Source organism: Lycium barbarum, chromosome 4, assembly GCF_019175385.1.
Source record: "Lycium barbarum isolate Lr01 chromosome 4, ASM1917538v2, whole genome shotgun sequence".
Taxonomy (NCBI): Eukaryota; Viridiplantae; Streptophyta; class Magnoliopsida; order Solanales; family Solanaceae; genus Lycium; species Lycium barbarum.
Genome location: NC_083340.1, coordinates 138,725,244 through 138,749,117, shown reverse-complemented (window position 1 = coordinate 138,749,117; position 23,874 = coordinate 138,725,244). Strand labels below are relative to the sequence as shown.

The 23,874-nt window shown below is 36.8% G+C and overlaps 2 protein-coding genes across 2 annotated transcripts; one reads left to right on the top strand and one right to left on the bottom strand.

Annotated features, from left to right (window-relative positions):
• Positions 1–4,190: 4,190 nt before the first annotated feature.
• Positions 4,191–4,784, bottom strand: LOC132637898 (uncharacterized). The gene has a single exon (XM_060354916.1). It carries the CDS (start codon positions 4,782–4,784, stop codon positions 4,191–4,193), a length of 594 nt encoding a protein of 197 aa, XP_060210899.1.
• Positions 4,785–9,088: 4,304 nt separating this feature from the next.
• Positions 9,089–10,935, top strand: LOC132638699 (peroxidase 3-like). Its single transcript, XM_060355492.1, has 4 exons — positions 9,089–9,396; positions 9,745–9,942; positions 10,040–10,202; positions 10,505–10,935. Exons 1-4 carry the CDS (start codon positions 9,187–9,189, stop codon positions 10,918–10,920), a joined length of 987 nt encoding a protein of 328 aa, XP_060211475.1. The 5' UTR covers positions 9,089–9,186; the 3' UTR covers positions 10,921–10,935.
• Positions 10,936–23,874: the final 12,939 nt, after the last annotated feature.

Genomic DNA, 23,874 nt, shown 5'->3' with positions numbered 1-23,874 from the left:
TTATATTTATGTATAACTCACTCCTTACCTGCATGTCCATGCAGATACTGTCGCTGAGAACGAGGCTGGTAATTGAAGACTTCATGAGTGGATTCTGTTGCTGAGGTGAGCCACCGCATTGTTCGTGGAGGCAACCATTTCAGCTTATCTAGTTTATTTCTAGTTATTTCTTTTATTTTGGGTTTACATGCCCGACACTCAAACTCATGTAACTCTGTTAGATGCTCCATGGTCTTAGCGTGGGGTGTGGGCTAGAGATTTTTTTCATCTTAGCGTTGATTGGTTTTCATAAATTGATTATGGATTTGGTTTGCGACTATTTCGCATTTTTATTCATTAATAACGTTGTTGGACCTGCACTTATTTTCTTTTAGTGCTTTTGTAAATGATTAAGAGTATGATATATGGTGTTGTTGGGTGTCAATCACGTCTAGCGGGTATTTTGGGACGTGACATTACTTAAGTGAGATTTTCTCCACCTTCTGTCCAAAACAAATAATATAATGGAAACAATAAAATTTCTTTCATTTCTCATTGTTCAACTTTTTTTGGTCATGGAAGTTGTTAATTCGCAAGTCGTGGAAGTAGGGTTCTACAAGCAAACATGTCCTAATGTGGAAGCAATTGTGAAAGAAATAACAGTGATAGAAACTAAGTGTTCACCGGAACAGATAAGGGACCAGGTCCCTTATCTGTTCCCTCAAGCAAAAACAGAAAGTAAACAAGACATAATGTTTACGTGAAAAACTCCTTGCTCAAAGGATTAAAAACCACGACCTACACTGGTAGGATTTTCAACTTCACTAACTGAGCAACGTTTTTTCAGATTACAAGCCTTTTCCAACCAAGGAATTAGCCCACTAATTCCTTCCCTTACAATAACTCTATTGCAAGCACTTACTAGACTAACTCTAGCCAAGACCCAAACTAATTCAACTACCTCTAGCTGAACTTCAACTCACCATAACTAACTATAGTTAGGCATCCACACAAAAAACTTAATAAACCAAACACCTACAAAAGCCCTTCTTAAAAGAAGTGTAGGTTTACAATATTTAGACCAAAAGACAACGACTAAAACAACCTAGGACTTAAGACATCTTCAGCCTTGGGATTTGGTCCTTGGAGTTATTTAGTCTTGATCTTGAAAGCTCAAAGAAAACAGTGGCGGCTGCTCTTTTTCAACAATGAGAATAATATGTTTCAAGTGCTAGGTCAAACAAATGCCAACATGTTGTTTATATAGGGGAACAATGAGAGAATGTGAGGATCATGTGAGTGGAATGTGATATAGATAGAGATGTTGCAATGATCCGTCTGTCCCGCTGTGGCTCTGTAAGTCGGAACAGTGCCACAGCTTTACAGCTGTCACGTTCGTACAGTGCCCAAGGGACCTGACAAAGGACCTGGTCCCTGATGCATATGTCGATCATCAAAACTCATAACTCATCAATTTCCCCCTTTTTGATGATGACAAAGTCGTAAGTGATGTTCTCTCGGAGAACCAGGTTCCCCCTGCAGATTTGACCCCAATAACATGTAGCATATAATATTCTCATTTTCATTCAAAGAACCAAGGTTCCTTTTGCGAATACGAACATATCTTCCCCTTTTTGGCATCATTGAAAAGAGACAAAGGTTGACACAAGAAATAAGAAGTTCAGAAACATTAACTCAGGCTACTTGGGCAACTCAACATGAGTACCGACAGAAACAGCATGAAGAAAAATATATGCAAAAATCAGAGAATGTGCCAAGAAGAACGATATTTTAGTATAAAAACATAGTAATCAATTCAACACAAACATAATAAATAATTGTCAAAATGTCAATATCAAAGAGAAAGTTCAGGAATTTGACGGAATAAAAGATCAGGGTTTGGGCAGGGTTGGAAGAGTTGACAGGGTTAAAAACTTTGAACATCATGTCTAGTCTAGCGTCCGCAGCTTTGTGATTAGCTAGGATTTGCTCCTGTAGCTCGACAACTTTTTTCGTGAGACTATAATTAACCTCTCGCAACTCTGCAACTTCTTTCGCTGTATCACCACTAGGACCAGGTCACTCCAACTTCAGTCTGGTGATTTTTGCCATCAGCATGGTGTTTTCAACCTGCAACCTCTCAACATCAGCCAAGATTTTCTCATTTGCTTCGATCAGACCGGATATAGTGGATATGGTCCCTGCTCCTCCCTTTTTTGGGACACATTCACACTCCTTCAGGGCGGACATAGAGAACATTTGCTTCTTGGTCCCTTTGGAGGTTTTACCAAGAGGCACTTTGAAATGCTCAAACACTTTGGTAAGGAGAAAGCCATAGGGCAGACCATGTTTTCCATCCTTAACATCCACCACCTTTATCATGTGCTGCAACATTATTCCAGGCAAACTGATCGAGTGGCAAACATCCAGAATTTCCATAAGGACAAGGTCCATTTTGCAAGCAATACACCTTTTCTCAGTCCGAGGAAGCTTGACCTTGTTCACAAACTCAAAGAGCAACTGATACTGAGACTTCATTTTTTTTTTTTACATATGGTCTCAGTGGTCACATGCTCTCCCTTTTTAATGATGTAAAGCTTGAAGTCTGCAGTAGCCTTGTCTCTTTCCTCCAATCAACTTACTCCATCAATTGGAACACTAAGAATTTTCCCCAGCTGCTCTTCAGTGAGGGTGAACTCCATTGCATCAACTTGGCAAACCAGTGGGTAGTCATTAATCTACTGAAGATTTACAAAGAAATTGGATACTTCCTTCTCATAAGCCACTCCAGGACCTTCCATTAAGTGCTCCCATTATTGAGATTTGAGCATCTCCATTAATTCCTCTAACGCTTTGTGTCCAACAATCTCTGGATCAATTACTCTTCCTAGTAAAACTTTCTGCCCTTGTAGATTGTGTTGTCTTTCCTCCAGTGCTAGCTTCCTTTTCTTTGAGGAACCAGGCCCTTCGATACTGACTCTTCTTCTTTTGGAAGAACCTTCCTCCTCACTAACACCGCCTTTTCTTTTCTTAGGGGATTTTTACGCCTTCTTCACTTCTGCCACGACTTCTTCCTTTTCACTTTCATCACCTTCTTCAGCCACAGTTTTCTTTTCAACAGCCGCTGAAGTTCTTTTACTTTTAGAGTTTTTCCTGACCAAGGTGGATTCCTCCTTCTCTTCTTCTTCTTCTTCTTCTTCTTCTTCTTCTTCTTCTTCTTCTTCTTCTTCTTCTTCATCAGACACAACAATCACTTCTTCTTCTTCTTCTCCTTCATCAGACACAACAATCACTTCTTCTTCTTCATCCTTCAACTTACTCAAATTTGCCAAATGTACTCTCCCCCGCCTCTTAGCAATCGTCTTTGCTTTGTTAACCAGTAAGGCAGAATCTAATCTTGCCTGAAACTTCTGCCTTGTAATAGGAGGTCATTTTCTTTGTTTAGAAGCAGACTTCCTGTCTGTGAGATGTTTTCTCCTGCTTTCCCCCTTTCTTATCTGCTTAGCACCCCCAGACCTCTGTCTATATACAGTTCTGTTAGTATAATATATGTTCATATGTATACTCTTAGAGGCGCATGGACATTGTGGGATATGTAGATATTATGTATGGCCTTGTCGGCCTTGTCTTGACTTCTTGGTATTTTTTCTGATAGCCTTGTCAGCCTTATGATATACTTTATGTCGTAGCGATCTTGTCGGAACGCACATGTACATATGTGTTGAATTATCGAATATTTTTATGTTGGCCCTTTTTCCGTGAGCAGATGTTCTTTGAGTCATGGTATGTGATGTCCAAGTAACGGTTAAGTCAGGTGACTTGCGGCCTACGGGTCGGAGCCTGTCATACTCCTCGTCGGAGGTGTGACAAAACCCATGTAATCTATAACAATTCTGCTTAAGATGACCAGTTCTCTTTCAATATTTGCAAATGAGGGTTGCAGGATCAAAATTCACCTTTGAGGGAAAAGTTTGGTTTTGGTTGGACACATCAAAGTTAAACTTTGGAGAGAAATTCTGTTTAGAACTACTAGCATGAAAAGAAGCAGCATTGGAAGAAAATTGTGAAGAGGAGGAAACTTGTCTCTGTTTTTCATCAGACAACAGCATACCATACACAACACTCATAGAAGAAAAAGGCTTGAGCATCAGGATATTGCTCCTAGTCATGATGTAAGTGTCACTCAAGCCCATCAAAAATTGGTACACCCTCTAAACATCCTCATCCTTGGCATATTTAGATTTAGCCTCACAAGTGCAACTATGGGCTTTACTAACAGATAAAGAAGCAATTTCATCCCAGAGTTGCTTGATCTTATTGAAATAAGAAGCCACATCAAGAGAACCCTGCGATATATGAGCCAGCTCTTTCTTTAGCTCAAAAACCTTAGCAGCATCCGTTTGACCATACCTTTCTTCTAATTCAGCCCAAATATCCCTAGCAGACACAGAATACTCAACACTGCGAGCTATTTCTTTAGTCATCGAATTTGTCAACCATGAAACTGCTAGATCATTACACCTTTGCCATTGTCGAATCAGAGGAGAGTCCTCAGGAGGACTCTGAGAGTTAGCATCTATAAAATCTAACTTGTTTCCAATGGATAAAGCTACAAGGATGTTCCTTTTCCAACTACCATAGCAAGTTCCATCAAATGGCACCGAAACCAAAGAGTTTCCTAGCACATCTGATGGATGAACATATAGTGGATGGCAAGGATGCGTGTAATCGTCCTCATGAAAAGCAACATGGGATTGAGGAACATAAGTATTATTCGTAGCAGCAGTACCAGTACTATTCGACATATTTGCAGTGTAATTATAAAAATGAAACCAATACTGAAGAGAAAAAAAAGCAATTCACACCTAATAGATCTTGATGAGTTGAGCGAACTTACCCGACACCAGAATCACGACAAAAACACACCAAAATAGTAGCAAAACAACAAAATTAGGGCAAACTCCACAGGAACATCAGCAAAACCGTAAAATTAGGGCAAATATCATCAAAACTGCAACAAAACCACTAATACAACAACAACAATCAAAATATCACCGTTAAAATCGAGTGAAGAGAAAGTACTAACAAAATGTACACAAATCGCCAAAGAAAAATCGAGATCTTGACGAAACATCGAGAATTTCGAAAGGAATATTGAAAAAAAGGTTTTTGTGGGATGTCATGTGATCAGTTGCCCCAGAATCTATGATCCAAATAAAAGAAGCAACTTGAGACAACATACATGATTTGAGCAGCACACTAGGACCAGGCAACTTACCAGCAAAATTTGCTGAAGCAAAGAAGTGTGGATTTCCAAATGGATCAAAAGAAAGCAGTCCCTGCTGAACAAGTGAGCTCAACTGGTTGGGCTGTTCCTTAGACAATCCAGGTATTGAAGAAGCATCATCAAGTGCCTCAATAGCAGCAGATGGACTAGGAGACTGAGCTTGAGTTGGGTCAACTTGAACTTGAGCATCCACTGGAGAATTACTAGGTGAACCATTCTTTCTAGTGTTCTTGGTGAATTTGAAGTTAGGGGGAAACCCATGTAGTCTATAACATTTCTGCTTAAGATGACCAGTTCTCTTGCAATACTTGCAAATGAGGGTTGCAGGATCAAAATTCACCTTTGAGGGAAAAGTTTGGTTTTGGTTGGACACATCAAAGTTAAACTTTGGAGAGAAATTTTGTTTAGAACTACTAGCATGAAAAGAAGCAGCATTGGAAGAAAATTGTGAAGAGGAGGAAACTTGTCTCTGTTTTTCATCAGACAACATCATACCATACACAACACTCATAGAAGAAAAGGGCTTGAGCATCAGGATATTGCTCCTAGTCTGGATGTAGGTTTCATTCAATCCCATCAAAAATTGGTACACCCTCTGAACATCCTCATCCTTGGCATATTCAGATTTAGCCTCACAAGTGCAACTATGGGCTTTACTAACAGATAAAGAAGCAATTTCATCCCAGAGTTACTTGATCTTATTGAAATAAGAAGCCACATCAAGAGAACCTTGAGATATATGAGCCAGCTCTTTCTTTAGCTCAAAAATCCTAGCAGCATCCGCTTGACCATACCTTTCTTCTAATTCAGCCCAAATATCCCTAGTAGACACACACAACACTGCGAGCTATTTCTTTAGTCATCGAATTTGTCAACCATGAAACTACTAGATCATTACACCTTTGCCATTGTCGAATCAGAGGAGAGTTCTCAGGAGGACTCTGAGAGTTAGCATCTATCAAATCTAACTTGTTTCTAATGGATAAAGCTACAAGGATTTTCCTTTTCCAACTACCATAGAAAGTTCCATCAAATGGCACCGAAACCAAACAGTTTCCTAGCACATCTGATGGATGAACGTATAGTGGATGACAAGGATGCGTGTAATCATCCTCATGAAAAGAAACATGGGATTGAAGAATAAAAGTATTATTCGTAGCAGCAGTGCCGGTCCTATTCGGCATTTTTGCAGTGTAATTATAGAAACGAAACCAATATTAAAGAGAAAAAATAAGCAATTCACAGCTAATAGAGCTTGATGAGTTGAGCGAAGTTACCCGACACCAGAATCACGGCAAAAACACACCAAAACAGCAGCCAAACCACAAAATTAGGGAAAACTTCACAGGAACATCAGCAAAACAGTAAAATTAGGGCAAATATCATCAAAACTGCAACAAAACCGCTAACATAGCAACAACAGTCAAAATATCGCTGTCAAAACTGAGTGAAGTGAAAGTACTAACAAAATGTACACAAAATCGCCAAAGAAAAACCGAGATCTTGACGAAACTTCGAGAATTCCGAAAGGAACAACGGAAGTACGAAACTACGATAAAACTTCATCGGGGTAACATCGATCGATAGCTAATAAACAGATCGTGTAGGATCTAGGCTCTAATACCATGTTAAAACACTCATTGAAGCAAAAAATCAAAGTAAATAAAACTAGAATTGATAGTCGGTTCAGAGAGAAAAGAGAAGAGAGAGAAATTTTATTGACTTGGAAATCAGAATGAATGACTTGAATTGCTCTAAACAACTTGGGCTCACTCTTATATAGTGACCCGAAATATTAAATTACATGTGGGTTGAGCCCAGTACAAAATAAAACAAAGGAATGAGATAGCCGGGTATTTTTCAAGTGATGTATACTGTGCATATCTTCCAACAAATATACAGAGCTTTCACTCATGTATATATTGAAGAAAGAATAGCTAAGTCAATATAGAAAACTGTGAGGAGTATTGTAGAGGAGTTCTTGAATTACAACTCTTTTGAGTTAAGGTTTGGAAAAAATATGATTATGATCAAGTATCAACTTAAATACAGATTGAAGTTAACAATACGTGAAGTATAGAATTGTATTGTAATAAAGTTCATTGTTTTAAGTATAATTTAAATTATTTGAAGATAAAGCCAACGATGCAATAAATAACACATTGTTTAGGTAGTGCATATGTATGGATTGAGTTGAATTGGTATGTTATTCCTTTAGTTGTCTGCTATTTGTATAATATCGCTTAATCAAATATCAACAGATTATTTGTATAATGTCACTTACTCAAATATTAATATAGGCGGAGCCAAGATTTGAAGCTTATGGGTTCATAATTTTAGTTCTTTTAAGTTATCGGATTTTAAATAATAAATTGTACATAATCAACAAATTTTGAAGACAAATAATATGAAGTTTGGACTAAAGCTACTATGTTCATCTGAACCCGTAACTCGCATTCTAGATCCGCCCCTAAATAACAATGGAGCATACAACTATATATCCAGTTTTCGAAAAGGCACAAAAGACGGAGGGAGAAATTTATATAAGGAGATTCCAAAAATAAATACAACTTCATACTTAGAATTTGAACTTATAATCTATAACAGTTTTTGAACCTTCTCTGCCCCTACACAACTAAAATCACATTCAAGAACTTATATATAACCAAAGAATTAATTTTTACTCCATCTACGTAGTACAATGTTTTGGTATAGGAATTTAATTGAACTTCTTTCCTTTTAGCTTCGCCCCTGGGCACAATCCACAGCTATATATTATGGATAATTGTCTAAGTTTCAGCAATCAAATGTCATGAATTATTTTTTCAAAAAACATCTTTAAAAAATATTTTCCGTTCGGATCAAACAAATTCTAATTGATATTAAACTCTGATAACACTTAAGCAGAAATTATGGATTTTGCTTCTTAACATGTTGAAAGTTGAAAGAACATGTTTATTTTCTGAGGCATAAGCATAGCATTATCAGTACAATTAATGTCACAGTAAACAATTCGATTAAGAAAATAGTGTGTGAAATAGAACAAGTATAGCATATATAACAGGTTGGAAGGTACTTGATTTAACAAGGATATGCTAGAAGGACCTATTTATGAGTTGTCTGGGATGCTACGATAGCAGGTATTATTTCCCGTTGTTAAAATTAAAGAAACTGGACCTCACTTGCAGGAGCAAATTGTGTCATATATCGAACCTAGGACGCTAAAGACAATTTTGAACTCCCTGGACTGCTTGAGCTAACCTTTTGCATTTGTTCATGGTGTTCAAAAGTCAATATATGTACATAAACACGAAAAATTTACCCTATATATACACTATAATTTTTTGCCGAGGGTGTGTGAACACCCTCACCGCCATGTAAGTCCGCCCCGGTCAAAAACACCCAATTTAGATGAACCTCATAATTGTACTCTGCATCCAACACAGCTCTAGTGACAGCCATGAAGGGAAACAAAACTAAGAAGATCTACACACAAAACAATATTTCATATAATTGGTTAGAAAAATATCTTTTACGAAAAAACTTCCTTATCGGATTAACTATTAGAGTAAGGAAAAATCACGATGCACCAAATACTCACAACTAATTTTTCTGTATATAATGGTTAACTTTTAGACTATGGAAAGAGAAGAACGCTAAATTTAATCCTGATGATTGGGTTACTTCATTATTGGGAAGGTCGATCGGTCAACGTGATTATGATATATATGATGTGACATGAGCAAGTGCGATAACTAGAGACAGATTATAACTAATCCATTTTCTAATGCAATAAAATAAACATGTTGGTTAGATTGGAAAAGCAAAGTGCCTATAAATTTGCTCTAATGCATGCTGTTTAGTACACAAACGCAACAAAACAAGTGATCACTTTTGAGAATTAATTAAGTAGCAACAAAATGGCTACATTTAGCTCTTTGGGTTTTCTAGTATTGATTTTTGTGGGAATTTTAGGTTCTAGCCATGGCCAATTGCAGCTCAATTTCTATAGCAAGAGCTGCCCAAAAGCAGAGAAGATGATTCAAGACTATGTCCAAAAGCACATTCCAAAAGCTCCATCTCTTGCAGCTGCCTTACTCAGAATGCATTTCCATGATTGCTTTGTTAGGGTAAGTATATATGTTTATGGAGACGAATTATGAATGTAGAGTTGATAACTAGGTTCAGAATGAGGACGCTCTATTATTTGTATGCATTTTAATTTTCTTATATATATATATATATATATATATATATATATATATATATATATATATATATATATATATATATATATATATGCATGCATAGTTCGAGAAGAAAAATAAAAGTGGGTTCAATTGAACAATACTGAACTCATGATGCACCCTGCATCCGCCTCTATTTTGCGTAGTTTCACGTGCAACTTAACACATTTGTACGCATTTCATTTTTAATGTACTTTTGTGATTTTCTCTTTTTCTATTGGGTGCTGGCAGGGATGTGATGCTTCTGTGCTCCTAAATTCCACTAAGAGTACAGGAAATCAGACAGAAAAAGTGGCAATCCCAAATCAAACATTGAGAGGATTTTCCTTCATAGACGGTGTGAAGAAAATAGTAGAAGCAGAATGCCCAGGAGTTGTCTCTTGTGCTGATATTGTTGCCTTGGTTGCTAGAGACTCTGTAGTACTCACTGTAAGCAAAATACTTGAACAAATAAATTAATTACCAACTAGCTTCTTCAACCAATATTTTTTTTTTCATTCTTCTATTTCTTCTTCATTATATATAGGGAGGTCCATACTGGAATGTGCCAACTGGTAGAAGAGATGGAAGAATATCAAATTCCTCGGAAGCCTTAGCAGATATTCCAGCTCCAACTAGTAACTTCACTAGACTCCAGTCATCTTTTGCCAAGAAGGGTCTTGATCTAAAGGACTTAGTCCTATTGTCTGGTAAGTCAAAGTACTGGATTAATTTCACTCATCGAACTTTTCACTATAATAGTAAAGTTACAAAATGATTGAATATGTCAATTCTGTCATTATAATAGTTAAAATTCAGTGAAAATTTAACTGTTGTAATGCGCAAAGTTCAAGTTCTAACGTAACAAAATAACATTGTGGATTTACTGTTATAGTCTGTAAAGTTCAGTGACCATTATCTGAAATTAATACATGCTCTTTGATTTATAGTCTTATAAATATGTAAAAGTTTTTAAATTTATGAAAATTAACCATGGTTCATTTATTTTCAGGTGCTCACACCATTGGAATTTCTCATTGCCCATCATTTTCATCACGTCTGTACAATTTCACCGGAACTTTTGGTACACAAGATCCATCTCTAGACAATGAATACGCGGCCAATCTAAAGGCCAAGAAATGCAAATCCGTCAATGATAATAAAACAATAGTTGAGATGGATCCTGGTAGTTTCAGAACATTTGACCTTAGTTACTTCAAGCTCTTGCTCAAAAGGAGAGGCCTTTTCCAATCTGATGCTGCCCTATTAACAAGTTCTACGACAAAGTCGTTTATCGATCAACTAGTACAAGGATCACTCAATGAGTTCTATACTGAATTTGCTAAGGCCATGGAGAAAATGGGCAAAATTGAAGTTACGATTGGTTCTAATGGTGAAATTAGGAAGCAGTGTGCAGTTGTGAATTAACAGTTGAAAGGACCTTTTCCTTTTGTACCAAATTTCTATGATTTTGTGTTTTGTGTTTATGTCTATTGTGCGAATGCGTTTGAGGTACATACATGTATCATGTTTTTATTTCATTTTTTTAAATTTGTATCTATCCTAGTATTTTGTAATCTGATGGTTATTTTCATAATAAACTGAGATGCAAAGATAATCTTTCCCAAGCAGAGTACACTTATCTCTTTTTTAAATTCTAATTTTAGTCTCTCTTTGTTGCTAATAAGTTCGAATGTTTTGTTCTCACAATATACGTCTTATAAAAGCTTTGCCGGTACTTTCTCTCTATTTAAATTAACAATTCACTAAACTTAAGACAATTTGTTAATGGAGGGATTAAGTTTACGTGTAGTGATTGATCTTTATCCACTTTATTGTTACAGTAGGTAAGTTTGATTACTTCAATACGATAGAAGATATTTTTGTGACTTTACCGTTACGTGAATAAAGTTCAGTTACTTTAATGTAATAAATATAATTCTGCGACTTTATTATTATAGTGAGTGAAGTTCAATGAACCTAGTGCATGAAATTACAATCCGTAAATGGAAGAGACCAAAAGAACACATTTCTGTAAATTTGAAAATGAACTGTAATTTGTTAGATATCACGACGTATTAAAAAATAGTGAATGATTGAGTAATCAACTTTTTTAATTAGATTGGCGACAAAATTTCTATTAGTTAAATAAAACTCTATTATGATAAATTAATCAAGATAAAGTTGACTTTAGACCTTTGTCATGTTAAGTATCTCTGTCTCTCTTCGACCAAAAAAAACAATATCTGTCTCTTGATGTCTTAATAAAATATTTTATAGAAGAAGATGAGGAAGCTAAAAATAAACGAATAAAGTCTTTTTGGCACGCTGTTTTGGCCGCAACGGCTCAAATGAAGTAAATTCATATTCACAAACTTCGGCAACGATTCACCATCAAACTCGCCTTCTTCCTCCTTTTCTGCTTCTCCTTTCCAACGTCATTCTCCAAACAACTTAAAACTCTTCACCCGCTCTTCTTCTACCATTCGTTAAGCTGCGAACAACCAACACGCCCCTCCCAGGTATGTTTCTTCCCCATTCTTAACCACTATGCCCTGCTCCTGCCTGCACCCTTTTTTATTTATAGGGCCATCGAATTCACCATTCATAATCACTCTGTTTTTCTCCTGCCTGTGTCCTTTCGGATTTACAGGTCCATCGATTTAATCAAAATGACAATTCACTTTATAGCAAAATCTCCACATAAAAGGAACTTCTTTTTGAATAAGTTCACTCAGCGCATTTAGTCCTCCGGTTGTCGTAAAAGTATGATTGTATTCATATTTGTGGTTACCGTTGTGATACGCTTACACTTTCGACTGTCTTACAAAATTTGGTATGTTGTGCAGATATAACACTACTATTTCATTTGATAAAGTTTTTTTTTCGCTCTCTTCGAATAACTTGGTTCATCCTTGTACTCTCCCCGTGATTAATACATTTTTCTTACTCGTAATCTTTGTAGCATTTACAGTTTCTTTTAGTTTTCGCAGATTCATGAGTATTTGGTTTATACATATACAGTACCATTCCATAGGAGTACCATTCCATAGGAGTACCATTCCTTTCTGATTGCCGATAAAACTATGCTTGTATTCATATTTGTAATCTCCACTATGATACACTTACACTTTAGACTCTCTTCCAACTTCACGGACGTTGTACGGATTTATAAATACTATTCCATTTGATAAAGTTCTTCGTTGTCTTCGAACTAACTTGGTTTCGTGACATTTAGAGTTTATTTTAGTTTTCACAGATTTCATATGTATTCGGTTTATATACAATACCATTCCATAGGAGTACACTCAACAACTATTGTCATCTGCCGCTTAGAGATTAAGAGTTTACTTTTGTTTTCCCAAATTCCATATGTATTTGATTCATATACAGTACCATTGTGTGCAAATATTAATTTTCTCATGACACACTTCTTGCTTAACTTTGTCAGAATCTTTCCAGTCTCTTCGACGACTTCTTATGTTTGATTCTGCTGAACGAAACAATTCCCTGGATATGCTCAACTATAAATTGATACCTCTTGCGTGCCACTTTAAAATTTCATTTACTTACAATACCCATTACAAAATGGTCTAGCTATTCTGAGACAGTTCCTTCTTTTTAAAATGGTTCCCATCCATTCTGGAGCAGTTATTTCTCTTTAAATTTAACAGTAATTACTCTCTCAAGTCAAACATAACCAATATTTCTTCTCCAAGGTTGTCCTCGAAGTGTAACGATTACCCCCTAACCCAATACTTTTCGCCTGTTTCTTCCTCTCTACGGTGATCTTTCCTTTGTAGGGGCTATGGTTATCGTTTGTTGATGCGGCTATGAAGCAGTGTTGAGATGATGCCATCATATCGCCTGTAGTTTTTTTTTTTTTTTGGTTGGTGGCTCTAATTTTGCCTTCTTCGGTTTCTACTTCTAAACTCCCTTGCAGATTAACAGTGACGAAAATAACAGTGGGAGAAATCACTACCCCTTATTTCTTCTTCCAAATCTTTTTATGATACTCCTTTGACCCATATTTTCCATGAAAAAGGGTAACAATATTTTATTCAATTTTAATTCATACATTGTTTATGCAATTCAATGCAATTTGCGCATGTGCTACGTATATGGCAGGTTTTTTGTCGAGAAACTACGAAGTTTGGGTCCATGAAAGTTATTATGATCTTCAATTTTGCAGTGAAAAATTATATCTATTATAACAGAGGTGTTAATTGATACGCTCAAATTACACCTATTAATGGTATAACGCGGACGTTGTCAAATATAGTAACCCAACAAGGTTGGGGTCGAATCCCACAGAGAACAATATATAGGTGATTTAAGCAGATTAGGAATTATCACTAACAATAGCTAGACCGAACGCATCAATGGTGATTTTTGATAAGGTTTTGATAAAATACGAAAATGTAAATTCTAATCTAGAAAGCAAGGAAATTGATCAATGGCAACAAGAATGGGATAAAGGAAACTACTTCTCAAGTAACGATCCAATATATTTCACGAATTATAAATAATAGCAAGTTTATGTTATTTAGCCTCGGATAATGACTCTAAATTAACTTCTTCCGAAGATTAACTAGTTTACCCAATTGAAGATCCCTCAAACAATTAGGAGCATTAAGAACACCCGAATATAGCTACAAGTGGTATTGCCTATTCCTAGGTCAATTTCCATTAGATGAGGGTTAACGCCCCAAATTCATGTTAACTATTCTATCCCAACTCCGTTCTTCCTCTTCCGAGTTTCAAACAAAGTAAATGGGCGAGTTCAAGGGTTAGCTAATCCATTGAGAAACATTCAAGAACAAGAATAATTAAAATAACAAGAACTTACTTGATTAAGAATAATGCAAATGAATAAATAAGCATAACAAGAGTATCAATCTTAATTGTCACCAAGAGATTTCCATCAACAAGGATTAAATAAAAGAAAGAACATTTTTGTAGGAACCCTAGCCTCCAAACTTGTGAAAACTGCCAAAGATATATTTAGAAAACCCTAGTTGGCTTTTTATAGGACTTGGAATGGCATAAATCGTCAAAGCCCAAGTTCTGGTCGAACTGGGCCAAAAATCCTTCAGCGCGAATGCGCCATTATTCTGCGTGAACGCGTGGAATCACGTCCGTTCTTCAGCGCGAACGCGTGAGCTTCTAAAGCGAACGCGCAGAGTCCACGACGCGCGTGGGCGCGAACGCACAGAGTATTTTTCCACGAAATTTTCCAGAACCTCTAGTTGTTTCCAGTGATCAACGTTTTTTGCTCTGTTTCGCTTGTTTTCCATACTTAGGCTCTAGAGACCTCGTATTACCTAAAACATAATAAAAACCACGTAAAATAACATAGACTTGCTTAAAAACAAGTAAAACTTGTAGCCGAAAAGCGTCGATTGTGGCGTAAAATCACGCCACATCAACACCCCCAACTTAAAGTATTTGCTTGTCCTCAAGCAAGCCATACAAAACAACGACTCAATCTAACACCTAGATATCATAGAGTAACAATGTCTACATTGGTTTTGATTCTGAACTACCGGCATGCATGTTTTTCTTCCAAGGACCACCCCAATTTTCTATTTTAAAGCAATATACACAACTCAGGAACACTACGACTAACAATGAAGCTTCAATGAATGACATTACATTATCGAACATATTATGGTGCACACACACGCTACTTTAGGTGGTCACTTTATTTTGTTCAATTCTCATCCTTATGCCCTCACATAGACCAAAGAATGTCCCAACACATATATATACGACAAGAATGGGACAAAGATGAAAGACAAGAGAAAAACACTCAACACTCACAAAGAATTCATATCTACACATGCAAATACCATAGGCTTGCCCTTATTTTCTATGTTCTCATTCTAGGCTCGTTCGGTTGTGATCACATTAGGACTTGTTTCGGCTTGTAATGTAGGTTTAGGGACGGGTCGGATACTTTTTTGGATATTAGTGACTCACCCTCCTTGAACACTACAACATCTTGTCACCTTAATTCGCCTCTTTTCTTTCCACCCCTTTATTTTCTTTCAGTTTTCAACCTCGATGTGGTTTTACTCCTAACCAACTTACAAATCCTTTTGTGTTACAATTTTCTGATTTATATATATATATATATATATATATATATACACGCAACTACCACATCGAATCTCCACTAGCAAACTCCACCACCCCCTACTTATGTTTTTAACACGTACTCCACATTTAATTCACCCCCAACTTAGGAATTTTGCCTCATCTAACTAGTAGCATCAAGGAGGGAACGGGTGTGAAGATGGATTAATTGCACAAAGGGTAAGGTTTCATAATTGGCTAGCCAAGAAAAAGGTCAAAAGGCTCAAAAGGAAAACTAGGAATATTTAAAACTTTTGGTACGGCATATTTAGGTAAAGTGACTATTTCAACAAAGAAAGCCTAAGATCATCTCACAACCAAACTAACTTTCAGATTTCATACAAGACCAATCGGGCAAGTTCTAGATTATACATGCATAAACAGAATCAAACTAACAGCTCACACACACATTGGCATAAGGACAATTATTTTTACACTTGTAACCTCCTAAGTAGTCATTTATCACACACAATACCCCAATAATAATAATGTCATATAAAGAATCAATCATGTTAATCAATCCTGTTCTAAGTATGCATTTTTCAACTTTTTGAGGGGTCCAAAATTTCCAACAAACCACAATACATGCCATCAGTTACAAAGTAGTACCAAATAAGACAAAGTTACTCTATTCAACCTAAGCAACATCCTAAACATGCTAGTTTCAACAAAATAAAACCCCCCTCAGGAAAAGAACTCTGGTAAAGAAAAGCGAGGGGGTTCCTAAACACATATTTACGATACAACAATACCAGATAGCCACCCCCAACTAAAAAATTTGCAGTGTCCTCACTGCATCCCATAAGCATACAAAAAACAAAAAAAATAAAAACAACAAAAATCCTAGGCATACCTACTAGCACTGAGTGTTATGGTCATCTCTGCTCACCCTCGGAACTGGAGCTGTTAGGCTCTGGCAGGACAAAATCTTCCTCATTTTCCTCCTCTTCATGCTGTGCTCCGCATACACTCCTCAGAATACTCATCATTTTGTTCAAAAACTTGCTTTGCTTTTTGGCGTGCTCTCTTGCCTTTTTCTGCCTCCTCTCCATCTTACCCTGCTTTTCCTTTATATGCTTCAGTTCCTCCACCACACCTGCTAATGTCGGACCACCAGGACCAGAGGGAGCTATAGATGTGCCCTCTCCATATGGGCCCGACGGGAGACTAGCCACTAGCTGCTGAATCCGATTGTCCACCCCATGGACCTGGGTGGAGATATACTGAAAAGGCCTGGCGGCTTCTTGCAGTGGTGGCAAGAGTGGTATAGCCGTGGGGGGAGCAGGTGCCCCACCAGTCGAATCTGATGCAGTAGAGGTGAACTGCCCAAATGACGGGGCTGCTACATCAATCCTCCTTTTCTTCTGCATATTCCCGGGCCCTCTCTTCTTCAATGGATGAATCGGTCCACCGGGGCTCTTTTCTTTGTCACCTGGCCTTGTGGGCACCCCATCAGTGATGCACAAATAAGTGATCAACGACGGGAAGAATAGACTCTTAGTCCTTTCAAGCACCACCTCCCATATTTCTCGCATAATAAGCCTCCCCACATCAACCGGCAATCCTTCCATCACAGCACAAATTAACTTAGCCCTCTCAAGGGGCACCTCTGAATCATGTTTAGGAGGCAGCACCCTGGATGTCACAATATCTAGCCAAGTTTTGGCCTCAGCAGTGAATTCTGTGGAGTCAATCTTCCTTTGCATTGTGGTCAACCACTTTGGTTGCTCCCCACCATGAAGGTGGGTCACAAACCATTGTTGCCTCATTTGTTCATACCTCTGTGCCATCTCACTGTTGTCACCATCCTGCAGATTGTAGTAGGCATTGATTCGAGAAGCATTGCACAGGACATCTACACCTCTGACTTTGACAATTTCCCGATGTGTAATGTCTGCCTCTGCAGCATTTGCATAGAATTCCCGCACAAGGGTATAATTTGCCTTGATTGGTTCATCCGCAAAGCATATCCATCCGCTTGTTACCAGCCTTTCATAGAATTCGGGCATATTTTCTTCCAAATTTTCTGTTACGATGCCCCTTTCTTCGATGAAGCTCTTTCCCAGCAGTCTATCACAGAGCTTCGAACATTTTGCTGACTGAAAGGTGGTGGTGTCGTAGTATTCAATCAAGGGCACTTGGGCAACATCGGATGTTGAAGCCATTTTTCAAGCGTAAGTACCTACAAAATGAACACACATGTCGAGCACACATATGAATACCTAAAACAATGTATAATGAGGCAGTTAGGCCAAAGGAATCGGTCACAGAAGTTTTGAGCAGCTCTGTGCGAGCATTCTGATTTTGAGCTGCTTATTTTTCTTCAGCGTGTTCGCACAAAAAGGTGGCGCGTTCGCGTAGGGTATCAGCGTTCTATTTCAGCGCATTTGCGCAAAGAATTGGCGCGTTCGCGCAACTTTATTTTATTTGTTTCTGCGCGTTCGCGTCATGTGTCTGCGCGATCGCGCTGAGTCGTTTCAGTTTTTCAGAAGGCATTTTCACAAACATGTTATGGGCATGATTTTTGGGGCTTCGATTCAATGATTTTAAGCACGTATTTTGCCCCATGTTTTTTCACATATCAACACCCAACTCTCAACTCACATCACTCAACAACTAACAACAATTTACATGACAAGAAACTCAACAATTTCATCAAATTTCTATGCTTAAGCAAGTGAAAGTCAAAAATTTTCTTTCACAATTTCTAACATGAAAAGATGATAAAAACAACCCTATGAACAAGAGAATGAGAGAATCACATACCTTGTGGTTGCAAGTTGAAGAATTTTTCTTAAAATTTGAAGTTGGATTTGAGAGAAAAGTAAGAGAGAATTTAGAGAAAATGAGGGAAATGGGGGTTATACCCCCTTTTGTTCTGTTTTGTACCTGGGAGATCCGCATTGGCGCGTTCGCGCTGAACAAAAATTTTTAGTTTTTTTTTTTTGGTTTGGCGCGTTCGCGTCCATTTGTGCGCGAACGCGCAGAGGTATTTCATAACCCATTTTTCCAGATCGCTGTTGTTTTTTTTTTTTTTTAGTTTAGTTAAAAATAATAAAATAAACCATTCTAAAAATTTATAAATGGTGGGTTGCCTCCCACCAAGCGCTTGATTTAACGTCGCAGCACGACGATTACCAACTTTACCGCTTTTCTCGCCATTTGGAGCTTATGAATTGGGCACCTAACTTGGACTCAAGTTTGTGACCACGAGCGGTGGGGGGTGGTAAGTAGATGAACAAGCCAAACGTTAACTTCTTCATTTTGCACTTTTTGGCTTTCAAATGAGGAATGTCATTTTGCCTTCTTACGCTTTCGAATTGCAAGATGTAAGGCACTTGTCTTTCTTCTTCACCATCCAACATGGATGTATGTGGCTCAATTTCCATATCACCATACAAATCCAATGTTGAAAAATGCTTGGAGTGAGACTTCGACCTCCCAGTTTGCAAATTTTCTCGGATTTTGACATTCTCATTTTCCTCCAACCTAGAGTCAATTTCCACCATTTTTCTCAAGACAATGGTTGACTCTAGTTTCTTTTCTTCTTTGGCATCTCTAATGAAAATGGATTCTTCTTGATTTTGTTCCAATGCCCATGGAAGATTTTTGTGTTCATTCATCAAGCCATGTTGGAGACTAGTTTCCAAGTACTCCTCCAAGGCTTTTTGCTTTTCATTTCCTCCTTCAAGTATGCATTCCATCATGAGCTTGAACTCTTCATTTTGACCAATCTCAACTTCTTCCACTTCCATATCCCTATCAATGTCACAACATAAAGTAGAATCATCATAGTGGGGATTCAGGGAAGGGAAGGACACATAAGAGTTCGAGATTGTGCGCACAATCCTCCCCTGGGAGACTATAAACAAGTTTACCAAGAGTGGGGTCCTCCACAATAAGGACAAGGGTCATCAAAGTATGAACAACTTCCATCCGACCCATTCTCATGGAATGATGCCATTTTTTTTTAATTTTTTTTTATATATATATAATAAAATCAAGCAAATAAAACAACAACACAAATATTCACTGGTTCGGTTCAAAGCAAGTTAGCTTATTTCCTAGATTAGCCAAAATACACCAATTGCTCCCCGGCAACGGCGCCAAAGTTTGATACGCTCAAATTACACCTATTAATGGTATAACGCGGACGTTGTCAAATATAGTAACTCAACAAGGTTGGGGTCGAATCCCACAGAGAACAATATATAGGCGATTTAAGCAGATTAGGAATTATCACTAACAATAGCTAGACCGAACGCATCAATGGTGATTTTTGATAAGGTTTTGATAAAATACGAAAATGTAAATTCTAATCTAGAAAGCAAGGAAATTGATCAATGGCAACAAGAATGGGATAAAGGAAACTACTTCTCAAGTAACGATCCAATATATTTCACGAATTATAAATAATAGCAAGTTTATGTTATTTAGCCTCGGATAATGACTCTAAATTAACTTCTTCCGAAGATTAACTAGTTTACCCAATTGAAGATCCCTCAAACAATTAGGAGCATTAAGAACACCCGAATATAGCTACAAGTGGTATTGCCTATTCCTAGGTCAATTTCCATTAGATGAGGGTTAACGCCCCAAATTCATGTTAATTATTCTATCCCAACTCCGTTCTTCCTCTTCCGAGTTTCAAACAAAGTAAATGGGCGAGTTCAAGGGTTAGCTAATCCATTGAGAAACATTCAAGAACAAGAATAATTAAAATAACAAGAACTTACTTGATTAAGAATAATGCAAATGAATAAATAAGCATAACAAGAGTATCAATCTTAATTGTCACCAAGAGATTTCCATCAACAAGGATTAAATAAAAGAAAGAACATTTTTGTAGGAACCCTAGCCTCCAAACTTGTGAAAACTGCCAAAGATATGTTTAGAAAACCCTAGTTGGCTTTTTATAGGACTTGGAATGGCATAAATCGTCAAAGCCCAAGTTCTGGTCGAACTGGGCCAAAAATCCTTCAGCGCGAACGCGTGGAATCACGTCCGTTCTTCAGCGCGAACACGTGAGCTTCTAAAGCGAACGCGCAGAGTCCTCGACGCGCGTGGGCACGAACGCGCAGAGTATTTTTCCACGAAATTTTCCAGAACCTCCAGTTGTTCCCAGTGATCAACGTTTTTTGCTCTGTTTCGTTTGTTTTCCATACTTAGGCTCTAGGGACCTCGTATTACCTGAAACATAATAAAAACCACGTAAATAATATAGGCTTGCTTAAAAACAAGTAAAACTTGTAGCCGAAAAGCGTCGATTGTGGCGTAAAATCACGCCACATCATTAATGCATCAGCTTTTCACCAGATGGTCGTGGGATTGTATTTGGCGGAGAAGCCAGTACCTAAAGGTCAGACTTTCTCCCTTTAATTTTTTTCCTCATTCAATAAGATATGTTTAAGAGAAATTACCTCAAACTCAAAGTCATTGTTCATGGAAATTTTAATATTGTGCCAATAAAATGTTGAACAACGAGTAATGAACCTCACATATGTTCTTCTTCATTAAGCCACTTTCAGGTTTGTTTCCTCTGTCCCAGAAAATATACTCTGCTTCACTGTTACTTATGATTCCTATATGTTAGTAGTGAATTTGATTTCACTTTCTTCTTTGAATTGGATTGTTTCTATTAATTGCAATATTCTTTTTTTTTTTGGGTACCATTTGTTGTTTTATAGCATGCAAAACAAGCCTTAGCCCCATGCAAAGGACTGCCACTTCTAAAGGTTAATTGGATTTTGTTGCAGCTTCTACCTTTAAATGTTCCTTTTGATCAATTTTTATGGGAAAATATATATATATATAAAAGCAGGCCAAATCTTAGTCATTTCTTATACAGTTTTGGTTGGTGATTCGGACTGTATATCCACAATACATGTTGCTACCGCTTCTCTTGCTTTATGGCCTTGCAGGATATGAGGTCTCCAAGTTTTGTTACATTTTTTTAACCGTTTAAAATGGACAATAATTTCTTATGTATCTATATATTCTTCTTTTATTGGGTTCCTGTTTTTTTACTTCAGCATCTTCTTGATGCATTATTAAGGAAACAACTAAACTCATAAATCATGTACTTATACTTTCATCTTTTTCTCTTTATAATGTTTATTCTCATACTTTATAGTCAACTAGGTAATTTCAGTCAAGAAATGATCAACATATCTTTAAGGTAGTCATGACATTGGGCGTGCCATCTCAAATGATGAAAATCCACCTCTATATATCTTCGCCCATTACTAATAAGCCCTTAATTAAATAATTAGCCTAGACCGTGTGCTTGCCTCTCTTGTCTCTTCTAACACTAATTCTCTGCATAATGCAAACTGAAGGCATACAACATCCAAAGTAGTGGCCATTATTATTTGGAGGGTGCAACCATTTCAGGTGATATTTTGAATCTTTCCAATGAGGACGTGCCCTCATAAGTAAGTGATCCTTTGCATTTTATGTGAATGCACTTTACTTTGGTAAGTGCTTTGTATAGTCTGAGTAGTGATTTAGGACAAAATTAAAACTTTATTTGTGTTCTTTATCGCAAAAAAAGGAGGGAAAGGAAAAGAAAATTTAAAACAAAAAGCTGAAAATGCTAAAGTATTGAGTCCTGTATATGTCCTTTCCACTGTCCCAGGTCCCTTTCATTCTGCGTGTATCAAAGTAAACTAAGGCTCCGTTTAGACATGATTTGAAACCATGGTTTGAAATCATGTTTGGACATGTAATTTGGATATTTTAAGGAGTATTTTCTCTTATAGATATAAAAACCCACAAGTTGTAAAAACTATCAAAACATTCTCAATTCTTATACAATCTTACCAAATGAGCAAGTCATAGTTCATAACAAAATTAATACGCTAATTCATAACAACCGGCTCAAAATTAATACTAGAAGACCTTTCTAAAAATACAACATCAATTGATCAAATTTTAGTTCAATAAATAAAATAAAACTATGAGTCTTTTTTTACAAAATTAAAAAGTTGGTAGACATAAATAAAATTTGGTGGAGGTTAATGAGATTGGTAAATGATTGATGTGGGTAATTGTTAAAAATATCTACCAACTTATGGGTCTTTTTTTATGAAATATAAACTTATGAGTTAAATTTTATATTTTAAAAAATTGAAACCATGGTTTCAAACCATGCGTAAAAACGCATGTCCAAACGCTGGTTTGAAACCATGGTTTCAAAACTCATGACCAAACGCCTACCAAAGTTATCAAAAGTTTAGTTTGACAAATTTAAAGTTGTTGTCATGTGTTTGCTAATTCAGTTAGTCTAAATATAGGGTAATCAACTTAAAGTTCATGGCTGGTTTATCATTGTTTGCAGGTTAGGAATTATCATTGTTTTCTTCTCGAATGCGACTTTGGTTGGTTTCATCGCTGTTGCAAAGGTCATTATTATAGTGCAACAACTAAAAGAGTTGCTAGGGGTAGCCCACTTCACAAGCTAGATGCAAATAGTTCATGTATTGTCTTCTTTTTCCTAGCTTTTCAGCACAAAAGATGAAGAAGCTACCATGTCAATCTTGAACGATAATTATATTTTTGCTTTTACGATTTGAATGTAATAAATCTGAGAATTGGCGTCATGGAGAGTTGTGGAGTTATACACATACATTAAATTTTATCTCTTATATCTCAGACCAGCTTTACTACATGGTCATCATATTTTAAATTCTCTATCTTCTTCAATGACCGTGCGAAACGCGGATAAATTGACTAGTTTTGATAATAAAATTGAGATACAAAGATAATCTTTCCCAAGCGGAGTACTGTCTCTTTTTTAAAATTCTGAATTTAGTCCCTCTCCGTTGCTAATAAGTTCTAATGTTTTGTTCTCACGATATACGTCTTATAAAAGCTTTGCCAGTACTTTCTCTCTATCTAAATTAACAATTCACTAAACTTTAGATAATTTGTTAATGGAGGGATTAATTTCACGTGTAGTGATTGATCATTATCAACTTTATTGGTACAGTAGGTAAGTTAAATTACTTCCATGTGATAAAAAATATTTTTGTAATTAACCGTTATGTGAGTAAAGTTCAGTTACTTAATGTGATAAATATATTCTGCAACTCTATTATTATAACAAGTGAACCTAGTACATGAAATTACAACCTGTAAAAGACCAAAAGGGCATGTTTCTGTAAATTTAATGAAATGTAATTTGTTAGATATCACGACGTATTAAAAAAAGTCTGAATGATTATGATTAGCGACAAATGTTTT